Consider the following 14113-nt stretch of genomic DNA (forward strand, 5'->3'; position numbering starts at 1 on the left):
TGAGATAAAAATAAGGAATGATATAAAAATCATCAAAACCTTTATTGCCGTTTTCTTTTGAAATGTTCCAATCAAAAACGTTAATTCAAATTTATTCGTTACAAATAACGACTTATTTTATTAGCCAAATCTTATTCTGTTGAGTGTGTTGTGTTAACTGAACTTGTTGGGGCAATAAGTCCATGCTATCATTTCGATAACCGAATATTATGTTAAATACATTTATTTTGAGACGTGCTCGTAAGAGTGCTTGTGTGGCGAGTGCTTTATGCGGTGATTCAGATGCGTTCTTTATTCGATTCTTTTAAATCCTAGTTCTTTTTGAAAAATATACACTGCTCGTATTGCGGAAGTGCTGTTTATGCGTTTATTGCCACTGTTTTTCTTAGGGTACTCTCTTTACTTGGTAATTCAAGTCAACAATGCCCAAAATATATATATTATAGTTATTACTCTCTGTTAATCTCTCTCGCAGGTTATAAATACAAGGACTATGGATATTTGGCCTACTTCTCCCACTCGCGGAACTCGGTTCCATCTGGAGGCTTCACGCTGACTTTCTCCTTGCCCACCTCATTCCAGTTGGTGCTGAGCACGGTGCCTCCGGATTCCGAGAAGGACTTGTTCATGGCCTTTTGGACCTCGGGCGAGGATGTGCTGTAGATCTTCTTGAACAGGTTGTTGAGGGCCGTCTCGCCCTTAGCCTCCTTCTCGTCGATCTTCTCCTCCTCGCTGACCAGCTGGTCCCAGTTCTTGGCCTTAGGCTTCACCGGCGCAGCCACGATGACCTTTTCCTCTAGATCCTCCCAGCGAATACCCGTCTCCTTGGCCAGGGTGATTTCCACTTTGGAGGGAACGGCCTTGTAGGAGGACCGCTCCACCACAATGGGATGAAGCAGCTTCAGGTCCAGCTCATAGCCATCCGCCGTCATGTGGACTCGCTTCTCGGAAATCTCCACAGCGAAGTTCTTATCGGCGGCGTTCTTCAGGAGCACGGTGATGACTACCTTTGTCTCCGATTGGTACCAGTCATGGCGCACGGACATCTTGCTGATTCAGCGGTAATCGAAAATGGGAATTATTCAGGGTGAGGTTCCCCTATAGTTGTTTACTCCTTGCCCACTAAATGAGGTTTATTTTTGACGGAATTATCCAGAATGCTATGCAAATGAGTGTGACTAAAGGGCAGTGCTACCAGATGTAAAGTGAGATCCGACTATCGATTACTTGCAACTTCAGACAAGTGGCAACGTTCTTAAGAGTTTGAAATAATAATATCGATAGCAATCTAAGAACCGGTTCAGAAATTAGGGCTGTGAGCTTGGAGTGACGTGTAGCAAATACTCGAACCTAATTGGAAACGTTACGTCCTGTATGTAATTTCCAACACTGCAGAAACTTAAATTAGGGCGCCAATTTTGCTCTCACAAATCTGTTGTGAATTTTTAGTTTGAACTTTTGATCACGATTGAATTCCTTTCAAGAAACTGAAAACTTTTAAAACACAAACTTCAAAGAAGAAAAAACTAAACAATAAGCCATACGTTATGTTTACATGGAAACTAATCCAGGGAAAAATCATTCCTAACCTGCGCACACCAACTGCAACGGCAGCCAACTAAAAACAAAGTTTTGGCCAATTTACGTGCACTCGAATTTGGTACTTCGCTCTGGGGAAAAGAGCAGTCGAAAGCGCATAAGTCCCGACGACAGCCAACATAAATTCCAGTCATCCGGCTGCCACTCCCCCAAAGAAATCCGCATCTACATCGATGCGCCATCAAAGTTTGTCCACGGTGACAGCGGAATTGAAAAGTGTGCGAGGGGCTGGCCAAGTGGCTCAGAAAGTATTTGCTCCTCTAAGTTTTATGACTTGTACTCCACTTTTTTTGTTTGTTTGCGTTTCCGATCAATTGACTATTATCTTTCGAGGTTTGAAGAGCAACTGCTGAGACTCGGCAGATACGCCGCTTTTGCGTTTGAGTGCGACAAACAAATTTATTCACAGCATAAGCGTTTCTTAAAATATAAATTAGAAGAAATATTGCATAATATAGATAGATATACATTTATAGCTATAAATATAGTAGCAAATGCATGCTAAATCATAAATTTCTAGCTGCAGCCTTTGTAGTTTCCGAGTTCTGACTGAGCAGAAACCTTACTGAAAAAATGAGTAATTTTTTAGTAAAAAAAGGTATTTACTTTTCAGGTCATTTTTATTTGCAATTTTTGCAGAAATCTGTGACAATGTCGAGAATAACATTTATTTCAACATTTCATTAACATTTATTTTAACATTTTCATGGGAAGGGGAAAACTTTAACAGCAGTGTTCCATTCCATTCCCTTGGAAATAACATATTTATCGCATGCGAGAAACGGAACTGTGTTAACTAAAATTCTGCACATTCACTTTACAGCTGTCCTGAATAAGTAGGGGAAGTTCGCTGTTAACGTTTTACAGGGCCCTGTAGAGTTTGAGTAGATGTAAAAGAGCGTAGAAGGAATGTAGAGTTGCTGCTTTTACTCTGATAAGAAAACCTATTGGAAATATCTGGTAGGCCAAATTAGAACTACAAACTAGATACTAAAATATAATTACGTCGTTTTCAGTTACTATTTATATGTTTATATAGCAGGAAGTGATACCTATTGACCTATTGCTTTATTCGGCACTTTGCTAAAAATGCACTTTTAGTCCATCAAGCAACAATTAACTCTTATTTATATTTATTATTGAGTGCAAGCATCCCCTTCTTTCTTCATCCTTCTTTTTTTTTTAAACGGAAGCTGGCAGCTCAAGACCGAAATTTATCGAAAACTTTTAGTAAAGCAAATATTGGTGTGGCTTCGAGTGGGTGGGGGCTGCGGGGGTGGTCTGATGAAGGGGGGGAGTGAGTGTGGTGCACTTGGCGGGAAATGCACTTGGAGGGCAAACAAATGGCTTCGCTAGGACGAGAGTGATACACATGCCCAGTTTGTTTGTCACTTGCGATGGTTCGGCGATGGAAAGCAAGAGCCTCAACAATTGACACCACCCACCACCACGCACCACCACCCACCACAAGCTCGCACTTGCACTCGCCAAAAACTCGACCTCGTGGCTCTCAAGTTTTCCGGCTAATGGGTGCCATTCATACACACACTCGTGTGCATTATAGACTAAAAACAAGCTTCGACACACCAGCCAATTTCTTGCCAGGATTAAGCCCTCGGAAGTTTTGGTGGCGCTGATTAATGGCTTAAGAAGCGGGAAGCAGGAAGCCATTGTCGTAAAGCTGCACTGGGTCAGCATCGTTATTTGCATGATAAAAGCCAAGTGCTTGCCACGGCAAAGGATGCCGTTCAGCTGCCGATTGATGGATGCAGCTCCATGGGTAGCTCCTTACCAGGAGGCCACATCTGCTGGGTCCGGCGAGGCCATAAAAGCGAGCCAGAGATGATAAAAGCGAAATGGCGGCAACGAGCACGTGCGGAGGCGAAGCACTGCAATTGATAATCCAGCTGCTGGGCCAGCTGCAACGTGACCCAGTTAACTTGAAAGTGCATCATTGGCTCGTCGATAAAGTCACACTCGTGGATAATTGGAAAGCAAACGGGGGTTTTACTATCAGGTGCGCCTTAAACTAGGTTTATTCCGGAAAGCCGTATATCTTTACATTGCCAGCGTCACGTCGCCGGTCGCTGTCCTTCTCGTCGCAGGCGTAGGCCAACAGGTACTGCTTCGGATGCCAGGCGACCGTGAAGGTGGAGGCGTCCACATGGATGTCGGTGACGCGCTCTCCCGTCTCCGTGAAGGCAATGTCTATGATGAGGTCCTCGCTGGCGGAGGCAATCAGTCGCTCGTCGTGGCTGAAGGATATGGTGCGGACGGGCCACTCCAGGCGGCTGATCATGCGCAGGCAGGCCAGCTCGTTGGCATCCCACAGAGAGACCTGGGCATCCGCCGAGCCCGTGGCAAAGTATTTACCTGCGCAATCGAAGGAAGTGTCTGATTACAGGCTATGTGTGGGGATGGGATGGCGCAGGATGGTACATACCCGTGGGTCCGAACTCAATGCAGATGCAGTTGGCGGGATGGGCCTTCAGCGTCATCTGGTGCTCCAGGCTGGGGTAGTTGAGGACGTGCATGCAGCCGAGTCCGTTGGTCAGGAAGAACAGATCGTTGGTGTTGTTCCACGATATCTCGTTCACCTCGAAGCTGAAGGGCTCCTCCACGCGAATCTTGTTCGTGCGCGTGTCTATGAAGGTGATCAGATCCTCCTTGTTGCCCACGGCAATCGTCTTGCCATCCGGCGACCAGGCAATGTTGATGTTCTCCCCCTTGGTGTTGGTCACCGAAACGCACTTCCCAGCCCGTATGTCCCAGATCCTCACCGTCTTGTCGCCGCTGGCGGTGGCAAACTGGTCGGGATTGCTGCGATGCCAGCACAGCTGGTCCACGGACGCCGTGTGTCCGCGGTAGATGCTGCCCTTGACGAAGCGATCCCGCTCCAGCGAGTAGACGGCCACCGTCTTGTCAAAGGACCCGGAGGCCAGGTGGCGACCATCGGCGTTCCAGCAGACGGAGTGAACCTGTGGGCGGGATTTTGGTCAGGGAACTTCGATTTTGGGGCCGTCGTGCTCACCTTGGACATGTGCGCCCGCTGCTCGCGGATTTTGCTGTGACTGCGGAAGTACGACTTCAGGTCTTCGAAGGTCTGCTCCGTGCGACTCATTGTTAAAAGGTTTATTTATATTTTACCCGGCTTTTTCTTATAAAATCTAAACAACAATGTGACCGTGGGCCAGTAACCAAATTATACTGCCACAAGTGGTCAAAACTAGATTTAGCCAGGACTCGCACCAGCGATTGGTTTGGCGGCTAATTCAAATATTCAAATGTTTCATATCTTACAGTTTTCGAAGTTTTTAAACGAGTTTTTGCAAGCATTCAAGCTTTCTGCATACCTTGTGCGATTAATTACGCTATTGTTTGCGCTCGAAACACTTAAACAAGAGAGAGCTAAGTGTCAACAAAACTTTATTGCATCGCTGCAGCAAAACAAACCTTAATTAAGGAAAACAAATAAATAAGAATTAAAAGCCTAGCGTGTGGCAGTGCACTACTGATGTCTGTGGTTTCGCGGCGGTTCCCGCACATTCCGATCGCTCTTGTCGTGGATATGCACATTCTCAGCGAGCTCCACGTTGGCATGCAAGGCGGCATCGTTGGCATTCAAGTGCGCCTCTTGGGCGGACAAGGTAGCCTTCTCCGCGGCATCTCGCGTTTCCTCGTAGTCCAGTCGAGCTGCATAAGCCTGCGATTCAGCGTGTTCCAGCTTGGTCTTGGCCTGGGCCACCATATCGATTTGGGAGGCCAGCTCGGCAGCCGCCTCGGATGCCGCCTTTTGGGCCAACTCCGATGCGGATTGCGCATTGTTGAGTGCGGCAGTGAGGACGCTGACATGGTTAATGGCCTGCTGGGCGGCATATTGGGCTGCCTTGGCGGATCGCTTGGCCTGCTGCAGCTGGGTCAGCTCGTTCTCCATGGCCTTGTGCGCCTCCACACTCTGATCCTCCAGGCGATGCAGCAGCACCTCCTTGCCCTTCAGCACGGCCACAGCTGTGCCGGCTGCCTGAGCTGCCGCCTGCGCCAGAGTACTCTTGGCCACGTAGGAGGCCTGCTTGCCTGCCGCATTTTGGCTGGCCACTGCGGACAGGGCCTGATCCGCTGAGCCCTTCGCTATGCTGCGCAGTCCATTGTCGGCGAGGTAGCCACCTCCTCCTCCTCCTAGTCCGGCTCCGCTGTGCGAGTGCACTATGTAGTCGGAGGAGGCTTCGAAGTGGGAGAGCTTCACCTTGGCCGGCTCGAATTCGTCGTGGTTAATGGCCTCGTAGGTGTACGGCGGCACCTCGTGCTCGATCACCGCCGTTTGCTGGGGCACTGGACCCGGTCCATGGGGCGATGGAGGCGGTGGTGGCGGCGGCACATTGACGTGATGGTGATAGTGTGGCTCCTTCCGTTTGATCTTGCGACCCTGCGTCGGCACGGCCACTAAATCAGAGAGGGGAAAGTCCCAATTTAGCCAGATTTGCATGAGGAAGTCGTGTGCGACTCACCCAAAAACAGCGCCAGGAGCAGGAGGTGCAGCAGCGATGGCATCTCAGGTGCTTATGCAATGGAGCAGCTGGCGATGGTGCAGCTGGCGAGAGGAAGTCGCACAACCGGAAGACTCGTGATCACCGCAGGCTTAAGCTTATGGGATGGGTTCCTGTGTCGCCCAGCGAGTGCTGAAAGAAAACAAATTTCGTTTTTGATGGGGATAATAATCTCTGTTGGTAGGATTCAGATATTCATTGTTTTCCACCTATATGCCTTTCAGTATAGTTAGCTAGTTAGTATTTAAATGCATTTGAATGGCATTAAAGAGTTCGAAAACACTGCCAACTTCCATCTCACTTAACTAAAGCAGCACCTTCTAAGTATTTGGACTAAGCTGGTTTAGAGATGTCCCACTTTTACATAACTCCTTACAAGTTTGTGTGATAATATCCCTTCTATTGATTGTGACTTGTAGGAACAGGATAACCTGCATTTAAAGATACCTCCTCATCTGAAGGACACTTTTTGCGAGTGCACAATAACTGGGCAACCGGTTACATAGCCGCTTTGCCTATTAGCTAATGTATGGTGCGGCACTTTCTTTGCTCTAGGATGGCCGGTAAGTCGTTAGTGTGTCACGGATTGATATGTTCCACGGGTTCCAGGAGAACCTGTTTAGTTTTAAGGCCAGCCAAACTGGACAGCACACTAGGCACACACAAATCACATATAAATCACACACAAATCACTCAGTTTTGACTCCAACGCACCTCTCAATCTCAATCTCAACCCCGATCTGGAACTCGACTTCGACTTGACCGACACGAACGTCCTGTGCGGACCAGAGATGAAGTGCTTATGACGCCAGTGGAGGATCGTCCGCCAAGCGGAGCCAATGTGGATGGACGAGTTCGGTGAAAAACGCTTTTACTTTCGCACTCGGAAAAGCTAGGAGCTGTAGACTGGAGGCTGGGAGCGGCAAGTGGGCTTAGTAAATCCGGTGGAGACTCGACGACGATTGCCAGTTGGCCACCAGAGGCGCCATGTATTTATAAACAAACTGGTCGGGTCGCCGAAAGAAAGTGCAAACCCGTTGGCTTTGGCTGTTGGCAGTTGTTGGCTTGCTTCGCGATCTGGTCATGTATGTACCATCAGCCAACAATGATGGTGCTGGGTCAATGCTACCAGGCTGCTCGATTGGATAATTTGTGGCCGCAATTATGGCAGAGCGTCTAATTGCCATGAGACGCTTTAAATGCCTGCTCCGGGTGAGATTGCATATTGCATATTGCATATGACGAAAGATGGATGGTGAGCGATGATTGTTCGCTTCCTCGCAAATCCGCGTGTGAACACGGAGGAGTGTTCGGAAGTTTAGCGGGGCGCGTTGAGTATACGCCCCGTAACCCCTAATTGCATCATAAACTTGATGATTATCTTAAGCGTTTATAATTAAGATCTTACATATGACCTTTAAAATATAATAGTTCATATTCCACCTCCTTAAATGGATTAACTTCTCCATCCAAATACAGCCAATTATGAAAAAGAACAAGCCATGAGCTTAGTGGCCGTGTCCCCTCTTCAGTCGCAGCAAGTGCCTCAGCTCCGCCTTCCTGCGCTCCCTGGTGGCCCTTTGCCTGGCCTCCTGGGCAGCACAGGCTGCCTTCTCGGCGGCACTTTTGGTGTTCTTGAAATCCACACGCGCCACCTCCAGCTGGCGGAGTAGCAGCTCCACCCGCTTCTTGGCCGCATCCACGAGCTGCTGCTTCTCGCCCAGCTCCTGCTGAGCGCCATTGGCCACTTGCTCCGAGTTGAGCACATTTTCCTGCGCATTCTTCACCGCCTGCGTGATGGTGTTCAGCTGATCTGCCGCCTGTTTGGCTGCCTGCCCGGCCGCCGCAAAAGTGGCTTGGGTGGTCTGCAGCAGGGCGCTCTCCTCCTGGACCACCAGCTCCCCCTCCCGCACCTCGGACTCCAGTTGCTCCACAATTTGCTGCTTGCCGGCCAGTGCAGCCTCTGCCGCCTTGGCTGCGGCCTCCGCCTTGTCGGCCAGCTGCTGCTTCACCTGGCGGGCTGCGGCCTCTGCAGCGTCCAACTGGGCATCGGATGCATCCTTGGCTTCCTTGGCCGCCTTCTGGGCAATGCTGGAGGCCTTCATCTTAGACTTCCCATCCATTTTGATGCCGCACGAGCTAGCTTTGGAGGTTGACGAGGCACTATTATCATCACACTGATTATCCGACATCAAGCCAGCAATCTCATTGGAGGTCTGCGCCAACTTATGACCCACAGAAAGATCGGAGCACAAGAAGAACAGTAGGAATGCGATGGGTGCTATCTTCATGCTTAACGCGAACAAGTAAAGAGATCTCTATAGATATTTGGAAAATATAAGCTTCAAATGCGACAGTTACTGGCGTTACTGTACAAATTATTTAAAGAAAATGTTAAACATTTATATTAGTGCTTTGAATTGTGGAACTGCCAGATCCCAATGAAAATCTCCACATTTCGACTTCTGATGGGCCTTGAGATTTATGTAAGATGCGAGATTCCCCATGCGTTGCGAGTCCCTGGTTACCATGTTGCTGCTGATGAACATCCTGCTGACGAGCACCGCGCATTCTGCCCAACGGAACGATCCGCGCTTCAAGCCCGGCTCCATTCCCTGCAAGGCGAACTTGAAAGCCAGCCAGGTGGCCTCGAAGGCGGCCAAGGATGCGAAGGACGCCAAGGATGCCCAGCCGTCTGCCGCGGAGGTGGCGGGTCAGCGGGCTCGAGCCATGCTGGCGGACAGAGCGTTGCAGGCGGCTAAGGCTGCGGAGGCGGCGCTTAATGGAAAAAAGCAGCTTCTGGATGAACTCACCAAAAGTCAGGCCGAAACGAAGAGGGTCATCGAGGAAATCCAACGAGCCATAGCTGCCAGTTCGGGTTCGTCAAAGACGACTAAAGGAATTCGCGACAAGCTGTGCAAATCTGTGGCTGTTATGCAAAGTTTGTTGCAGGAAATGGGCAGCAATCTCGACAACATCCGGCGGGTGGCCCTCAGTGCCCAGAAGGAGGCGGCGGAAAAGCGCAGTCTCCTCGAAGCGGCCAAGAGGCGGGTGGAAGAGCTCCATAACTGCATGTCGCAGGCTCAGGCGGATCTGGAGCGAAATAAGGAGAACGCCAAGAAGGCCAGTGACGCCGCCAAAGAGGCCCAGCAACGGATCGAAACTGTGCAGAAACTAGTGCACAGGATTAAGATGCTGAAGCGAAAGGATCTCCAGTCGCTGGAGAGCTTCCTGCGCAGAAGAAGAAGAAGTAGCAGGCCTGCAAAAAGAAGTTGAGTTGGTTGTTTGGTCATCACAATAAGGAGGTTTATATTTTGTTATTAAACACCATAAAATACAGTTAGATTCAGAAATGGTTTAGCTTCTATATATTCGTAGTTATTTAATAAAATAAAAAACTAAATGTTAAAGAAGTTTTCGATCTTTAATACACTTTAAATAAACGCGCCCGATAACGGTGTTGCCACTTCGCGAAATAAGTCAAAAAATATACCGATACTATACGGTATGGCCCTATCGACGCCGACTCAATTATCGATTGTTGCTAAGCAGTCGGTAACTAGTCTTAAGCGATAGGCCACCTCTAACAAGCGGACCGCATTTTTTTCTGTGAAAGTTAGAAAAATTAGCCGAAAAAGATTGTAAATATTTATTGAAATCAGACAAAAACGGACACAATCAAGCAGCAAACATGGCGCGCAAGAATGCCCAGGCGGAGGACCTCTCGAACGTGGAGTTCGAGACAAGCGAGGATGTGGAGGTGATTCCCACCTTCAACGCCATGAATCTAAAGGAGGAGCTGCTACGCGGCATCTACGCGTACGGTGAGTGGTGTGTATACCTATTGCCGGCCTAGAATTAATCCAGTTCTTTGCACTCTCAAGGTTTCGAGAAACCCTCGGCCATTCAGCAAAGGAGCATTAAGCCAATCGTCAAAGGACGGGATGTGATTGCCCAGGCACAATCGGGCACGGGCAAAACCGCCACCTTCTCCATCTCCATCCTTCAGAGTCTGGACACCACGCTGCGGGAGACGCAGGTTCTGTGCCTGTCGCCCACCCGCGAGTTGGCAGTGCAGATCCAGAAGGTCATTCTCGCCCTCGGCGACATGATGAATGTGCAATGCCATGTGTGCATCGGTGGCACCAACCTGGGCGAGGACATCCGAAAGCTTGACTATGGGCAACACATTGTGAGCGGAACTCCAGGACGAGTATTCGACATGATCAAGCGACGGGTGCTGCGAACAAGGTAGGTTTAAATTTTATCATGGGCGATCGAACAGTATTGTAATTTTATGTGTATCTTATAGGGCCATCAAGATGCTAGTGCTGGACGAAGCTGATGAGATGCTTAACAAGGGGTTCAAGGAACAGATATACGATGTGTATCGCTACTTGCCACCAGCCACTCAGGTGGTGCTCATCTCGGCCACCTTGCCCCACGAGATACTTGAGATGACCTCCAAATTCATGACAGATCCCATTCGCATCTTGGTCAAACGGTAAGGATTATGCTGCTCCCGTACTGTACTGTGATTCATAAATTTCACTCCCCACAGTGACGAATTGACGCTGGAAGGCATCAAGCAGTTCTTCGTTGCCGTGGAGCGCGAAGAATGGAAATTCGATACTCTGTGCGATCTGTACGACACCCTAACCATTACCCAGGCCGTCATCTTCTGCAACACGAAACGCAAGGTGGACTGGCTGACGGAGAAAATGCGCGAGGCAAACTTTACAGTGAGCTCTATGCACGGCGATATGCCGCAAAAGGAGCGTGACGAGATCATGAAGGAGTTCCGAGCCGGTCAATCGCGAGTGCTCATCACCACTGATGTGTGGGCTCGAGGCATCGATGTGCAGCAGGTGTCGCTGGTCATCAACTACGATTTGCCCAACAATCGTGAGCTGTACATCCATCGCATTGGTCGGTCTGGTCGTTTCGGCCGCAAGGGTGTTGCTATAAACTTTGTCAAATCGGACGATATCCGCATTTTGCGCGACATTGAACAGTACTACTCCACACAAATCGACGAGATGCCCATGAATGTGGCTGACTTGATATAAACTAATTTTCTATCATTACTTTTATGTAACGCACTTTTCCTAGCCGTAACAACAAACGAATGAAGTAAATACATTTGAAGAGTATTTGAATTTCAATAGACAACCAAAATCTGTATAATAATAATAAATAACACGTAAGAATTTAATACAGAAACCAGTTTGTTTTTCAAATGGGTTAGGGGTACAGGGGATGGGTGATTTACGTAAACTCTTACGTCAAGGCGGGCACTTACAATTAAAAATTAATTGATGTTCAAGTGAGGTGTGCACTTAGTAATATTCTTTAAGACCTAACCTATTGCAAATGAGCTAAAAAATTGTCATAAGCCTATTTACAAGGTTTTACCTAATCAGATACCTAGAGACTTTGGTTTTGGCGAATCAAAAAGCGCGCTATAAACATTAATTAACACTACAATCTCCGCTCGTTTGGCTTATCTCAGCTTATAACTTCTGGCTTTTGCGGCAGCGCTGGAACGTATGTGCTGGCCGTAGATGTTGTCAGTGAGGATTGGCGCTGTTTCTTGGTCTCGTCTGATTTCAGGAGGGTGCCCAAAACAATGCCGAGGAATAGAATGAGTCCTACTTGATGGTTCGATAGGAACTTCTTGGCGCAGTCGCTGGGGTTGTCAATGTTGAGGGAGTAGATCTGGAGTTCAAAACGACTTGAATAAGTAACTTTCTGCATGGTTATATAACAAGGAATACCTGCTGCACCAAATGGGCACCCACTACTCCAACAGCCGCGTAGTAGGGCACCGTTTGATCGCAGGCCCAGCCAGCGGCGGATAGACCAGTCAGCATGGCTGCCGTGAATCCAGACAGCCAAGCCTTGGTGTTCTCGCCAAATCTCAGAGCCGTGGATTTCACGCCGATTTGCAGGTCATCCAGCTTGTCTTGGTGGGCGTATATGGTGTCGTATACAATGGTCCAGCATACACCGGAGAGGTAGAGCGGCAGGCAGGCGGCCAGATTAACACTGCCCTGGGTGGCACACCATCCCAGTAGGGCGCCCCAGTTGAAGGCCATGCCCAGAACCAGCTGGGGCCAGTAGGTCACTCTTTTCATGAGTGGATAGGTGATCACGAGACCCAGAGAACTGGCGCCCAACAATATGGACTGCCAGTTGAGCTGGACCAGCACCAAAAGACCCAGACTAAGCTGCGCCGAGAGGAATACTATGGCATCGAACTGGCTGATTTGTCCCGAGGCCAAGGGCCGCAATCTTGTGCGCTCCACCTTGGCATCGATGTCCTTGTCCCAGAGATCGTTGATGGTGCACCCGGCGCCGCGCATTATCAGTGCCCCGGTGCCAAACAGACCGAGCATGGTGAGGTCCGGCCAGCAACCCGCATCCGCGCTGAGCGCTATGCTCCAGGCGCAGGGCCAGAAGAGGAGGTAGGTGCCAATAGGCCGGTCGATCCGCATCAGTTGGGCATAGGGTTTGGCGGCTGACACCAGTTCCTGCAGCGGCGTTTGCGGCTTCACGGGCTCAGTGGCGGTACTCGAACTCCTGGAGTATACATCCTGTACTTGGTACTTATCCCAGGTGCTCCAATCTCCAATCAGAACACGCGCTGGTTGCCGGGGCAGCATGTGTTTTGTTGTTGCCGCCGCTGCATAAGAGCTGCGGAGGTGCCGTGCGCTCTGGAGTCGCAGGTGTCGTAGCGCATACATTGCGATTTGCCTTGCACTAGCACCTGGAATAATTTAAGCATTAAGTCACGCTATATTAAGTGGTATTTATTCGTTAACTCACAATAAAAAAATGGCAAGATGTTTTGTGGAACTTTGGTTGGGAATGTCGAAGCGATGCCATCCGGGTGGAGGTAGGCGAAGAGGTGCCAGACAGATGAAAAATGATTTTTATGTGGTGGCACCGCCAGAATTGGCGCTAAAATTACTAATTTAAATTCCAAAAACAAATTTTCCAAATTATACCAAAAACAATGGATTTTAAACTTTTAAGTTGTGTTTTACATATGGAATTCTATTGTATCTATCCACAACACTAAATATACGTAAACGTATGCTTTCATGTTACCAATTGCAATAACTAAAGCAAAACTAACTTCGGTAAGTAACAGTTTTCCCCGCTTTCGAAGTTTAGCAAGAGCTTTCGCTCTAAACTAATAACCCAACCACTTACCCCTCTGCAATATCGTTAATTTTTGCACGCGTCACCCATTTTCGAAATTGGCACACGGCGCAGGAATGTCCGTAGACCTTTTTGCACACGGCCGCAGAAGATTTGCGCACGGCTATCAATTTCGGCGACATTCGATCCCAGTTAGAAATAGCACAGTAAGAAATAACACTCTACGAAAGCCAAGTGGACTAAGGCAGACCTCCGGCGATCCGCCGACCGACGGTTGCTATCGCTCCCGTGCCGGTATATGGGCATATACCTACTTATGAACGTACCCGGCTAGAGCCATAAAACCATGATCGAACGGAAGAAATAATGGAATAATTTCAACATCACGTATTACAGCAACAATTTCAGGGGGTTGTATTAGCCCATGATTGATAATCTGAATTGCAATAAATTCTGCACACGAATCGATTGTCGAATCTTTGCCATCAGTCCATAAATTAAATGGCAAATCGAAGGGAAGCCCAAGGATTAATGATGGGTTTTATCTCTCGAGATAAAGATCTGCATATCCATAAGATATCTAGAAGATATCTTTTGATTTGCCCTGAAACAATGAGATCTCTGAATGCATTTATGTTTATTAACAAAGCTTTATCTGGGCTGGCATTCTTATTCAGGGGCCACTATCGTAGGTATCGCGGCTACTGGGTGATAACGCTCTTTCCCAGTGCCCATAGATAAGCGCACTTGCCTATCGACGCGCCGGGGGTATTAGGAGCGATTTTCTTTAAAAAACCACTCGC

At 48.5% G+C, this 14113-nt stretch overlaps 7 protein-coding genes across 8 annotated transcripts; 2 read left to right on the forward strand and 5 right to left on the reverse strand.

Moving 5' to 3' along the window:
- Window positions 1-342: 342 nt before the first annotated feature.
- LOC120450788 (protein SGT1 homolog) lies at window positions 343-1214 on the reverse strand. The gene has a single exon (XM_039633951.2). The coding sequence runs from the start codon at window positions 1044-1046 to the stop codon at window positions 507-509; it is 540 nt and encodes a 179-aa protein (XP_039489885.1). The 5' UTR covers window positions 1047-1214; the 3' UTR covers window positions 343-506.
- Window positions 1215-3586: 2372 nt separating this feature from the next.
- LOC120453927 (THO complex subunit 3) lies at window positions 3587-4784 on the reverse strand. The gene is made up of 3 exons (XM_039638861.2): window positions 4631-4784; window positions 4043-4577; window positions 3587-3972 (listed from the first exon to the last, which is right to left on the reverse strand). Exons 1-3 carry the CDS (start codon window positions 4718-4720, stop codon window positions 3635-3637), a joined length of 963 nt encoding a protein of 320 aa, XP_039494795.1. The 5' UTR covers window positions 4721-4784; the 3' UTR covers window positions 3587-3634.
- A 254-nt stretch (window positions 4785-5038) lies between these two features.
- LOC120453703 lies at window positions 5039-7373 on the reverse strand. Of its 2 annotated transcripts, none has more exons than XM_039638526.2 (2): window positions 6105-7373; window positions 5039-6039 (listed from the first exon to the last, which is right to left on the reverse strand). In XM_039638526.2, exons 1-2 carry the CDS (start codon window positions 6145-6147, stop codon window positions 5108-5110), a joined length of 975 nt encoding a protein of 324 aa, XP_039494460.1. In that variant the 5' UTR covers window positions 6148-7373; the 3' UTR covers window positions 5039-5107. The 2 variants fall into 2 exon arrangements, with proteins under 2 accessions (XP_039494460.1, XP_039494459.1); XM_039638525.2 differs by having other exon boundaries at window positions 5040-6275; window positions 6858-7373.
- Window positions 7374-7517: 144 nt separating this feature from the next.
- On the reverse strand, window positions 7518-8568 carry LOC120453705 (uncharacterized protein CG45076). The gene has a single exon (XM_039638528.2). It carries the CDS (start codon window positions 8432-8434, stop codon window positions 7652-7654), a length of 783 nt encoding a protein of 260 aa, XP_039494462.1. The 5' UTR covers window positions 8435-8568; the 3' UTR covers window positions 7518-7651.
- Window positions 8569-8627: 59 nt separating this feature from the next.
- Window positions 8628-9553, forward strand: LOC120453704 (axoneme-associated protein mst101(2)). The gene is given in 1 exon segment (XM_039638527.2): window positions 8628-9553. A coding segment is annotated over 1 exon segment (792 nt). The 3' UTR covers window positions 9420-9553.
- A 146-nt stretch (window positions 9554-9699) lies between these two features.
- On the forward strand, window positions 9700-11366 carry LOC120452545 (eukaryotic initiation factor 4A-III). Its single transcript, XM_039636820.2, has 4 exons — window positions 9700-9967; window positions 10028-10394; window positions 10456-10647; window positions 10705-11366. The coding sequence occupies exons 1-4, from the start codon at window positions 9835-9837 to the stop codon at window positions 11210-11212; spliced, it is 1200 nt and encodes a 399-aa protein (XP_039492754.1). The 5' UTR covers window positions 9700-9834; the 3' UTR covers window positions 11213-11366.
- LOC120452546 (4-hydroxybenzoate polyprenyltransferase, mitochondrial) lies at window positions 11297-13107 on the reverse strand. The gene is made up of 3 exons (XM_039636821.1): window positions 12972-13107; window positions 11921-12912; window positions 11297-11861 (listed from the first exon to the last, which is right to left on the reverse strand). Exons 2-3 carry the CDS (start codon window positions 12887-12889, stop codon window positions 11652-11654), a joined length of 1179 nt encoding a protein of 392 aa, XP_039492755.1. The 5' UTR covers window positions 12890-12912; window positions 12972-13107; the 3' UTR covers window positions 11297-11651.
- Window positions 13108-14113: the final 1006 nt, after the last annotated feature.

This window comes from Drosophila santomea, chromosome 3R (genome assembly GCF_016746245.2).
Source record: "Drosophila santomea strain STO CAGO 1482 chromosome 3R, Prin_Dsan_1.1, whole genome shotgun sequence".
Taxonomy (NCBI): Eukaryota; Metazoa; Arthropoda; class Insecta; order Diptera; family Drosophilidae; genus Drosophila; species Drosophila santomea.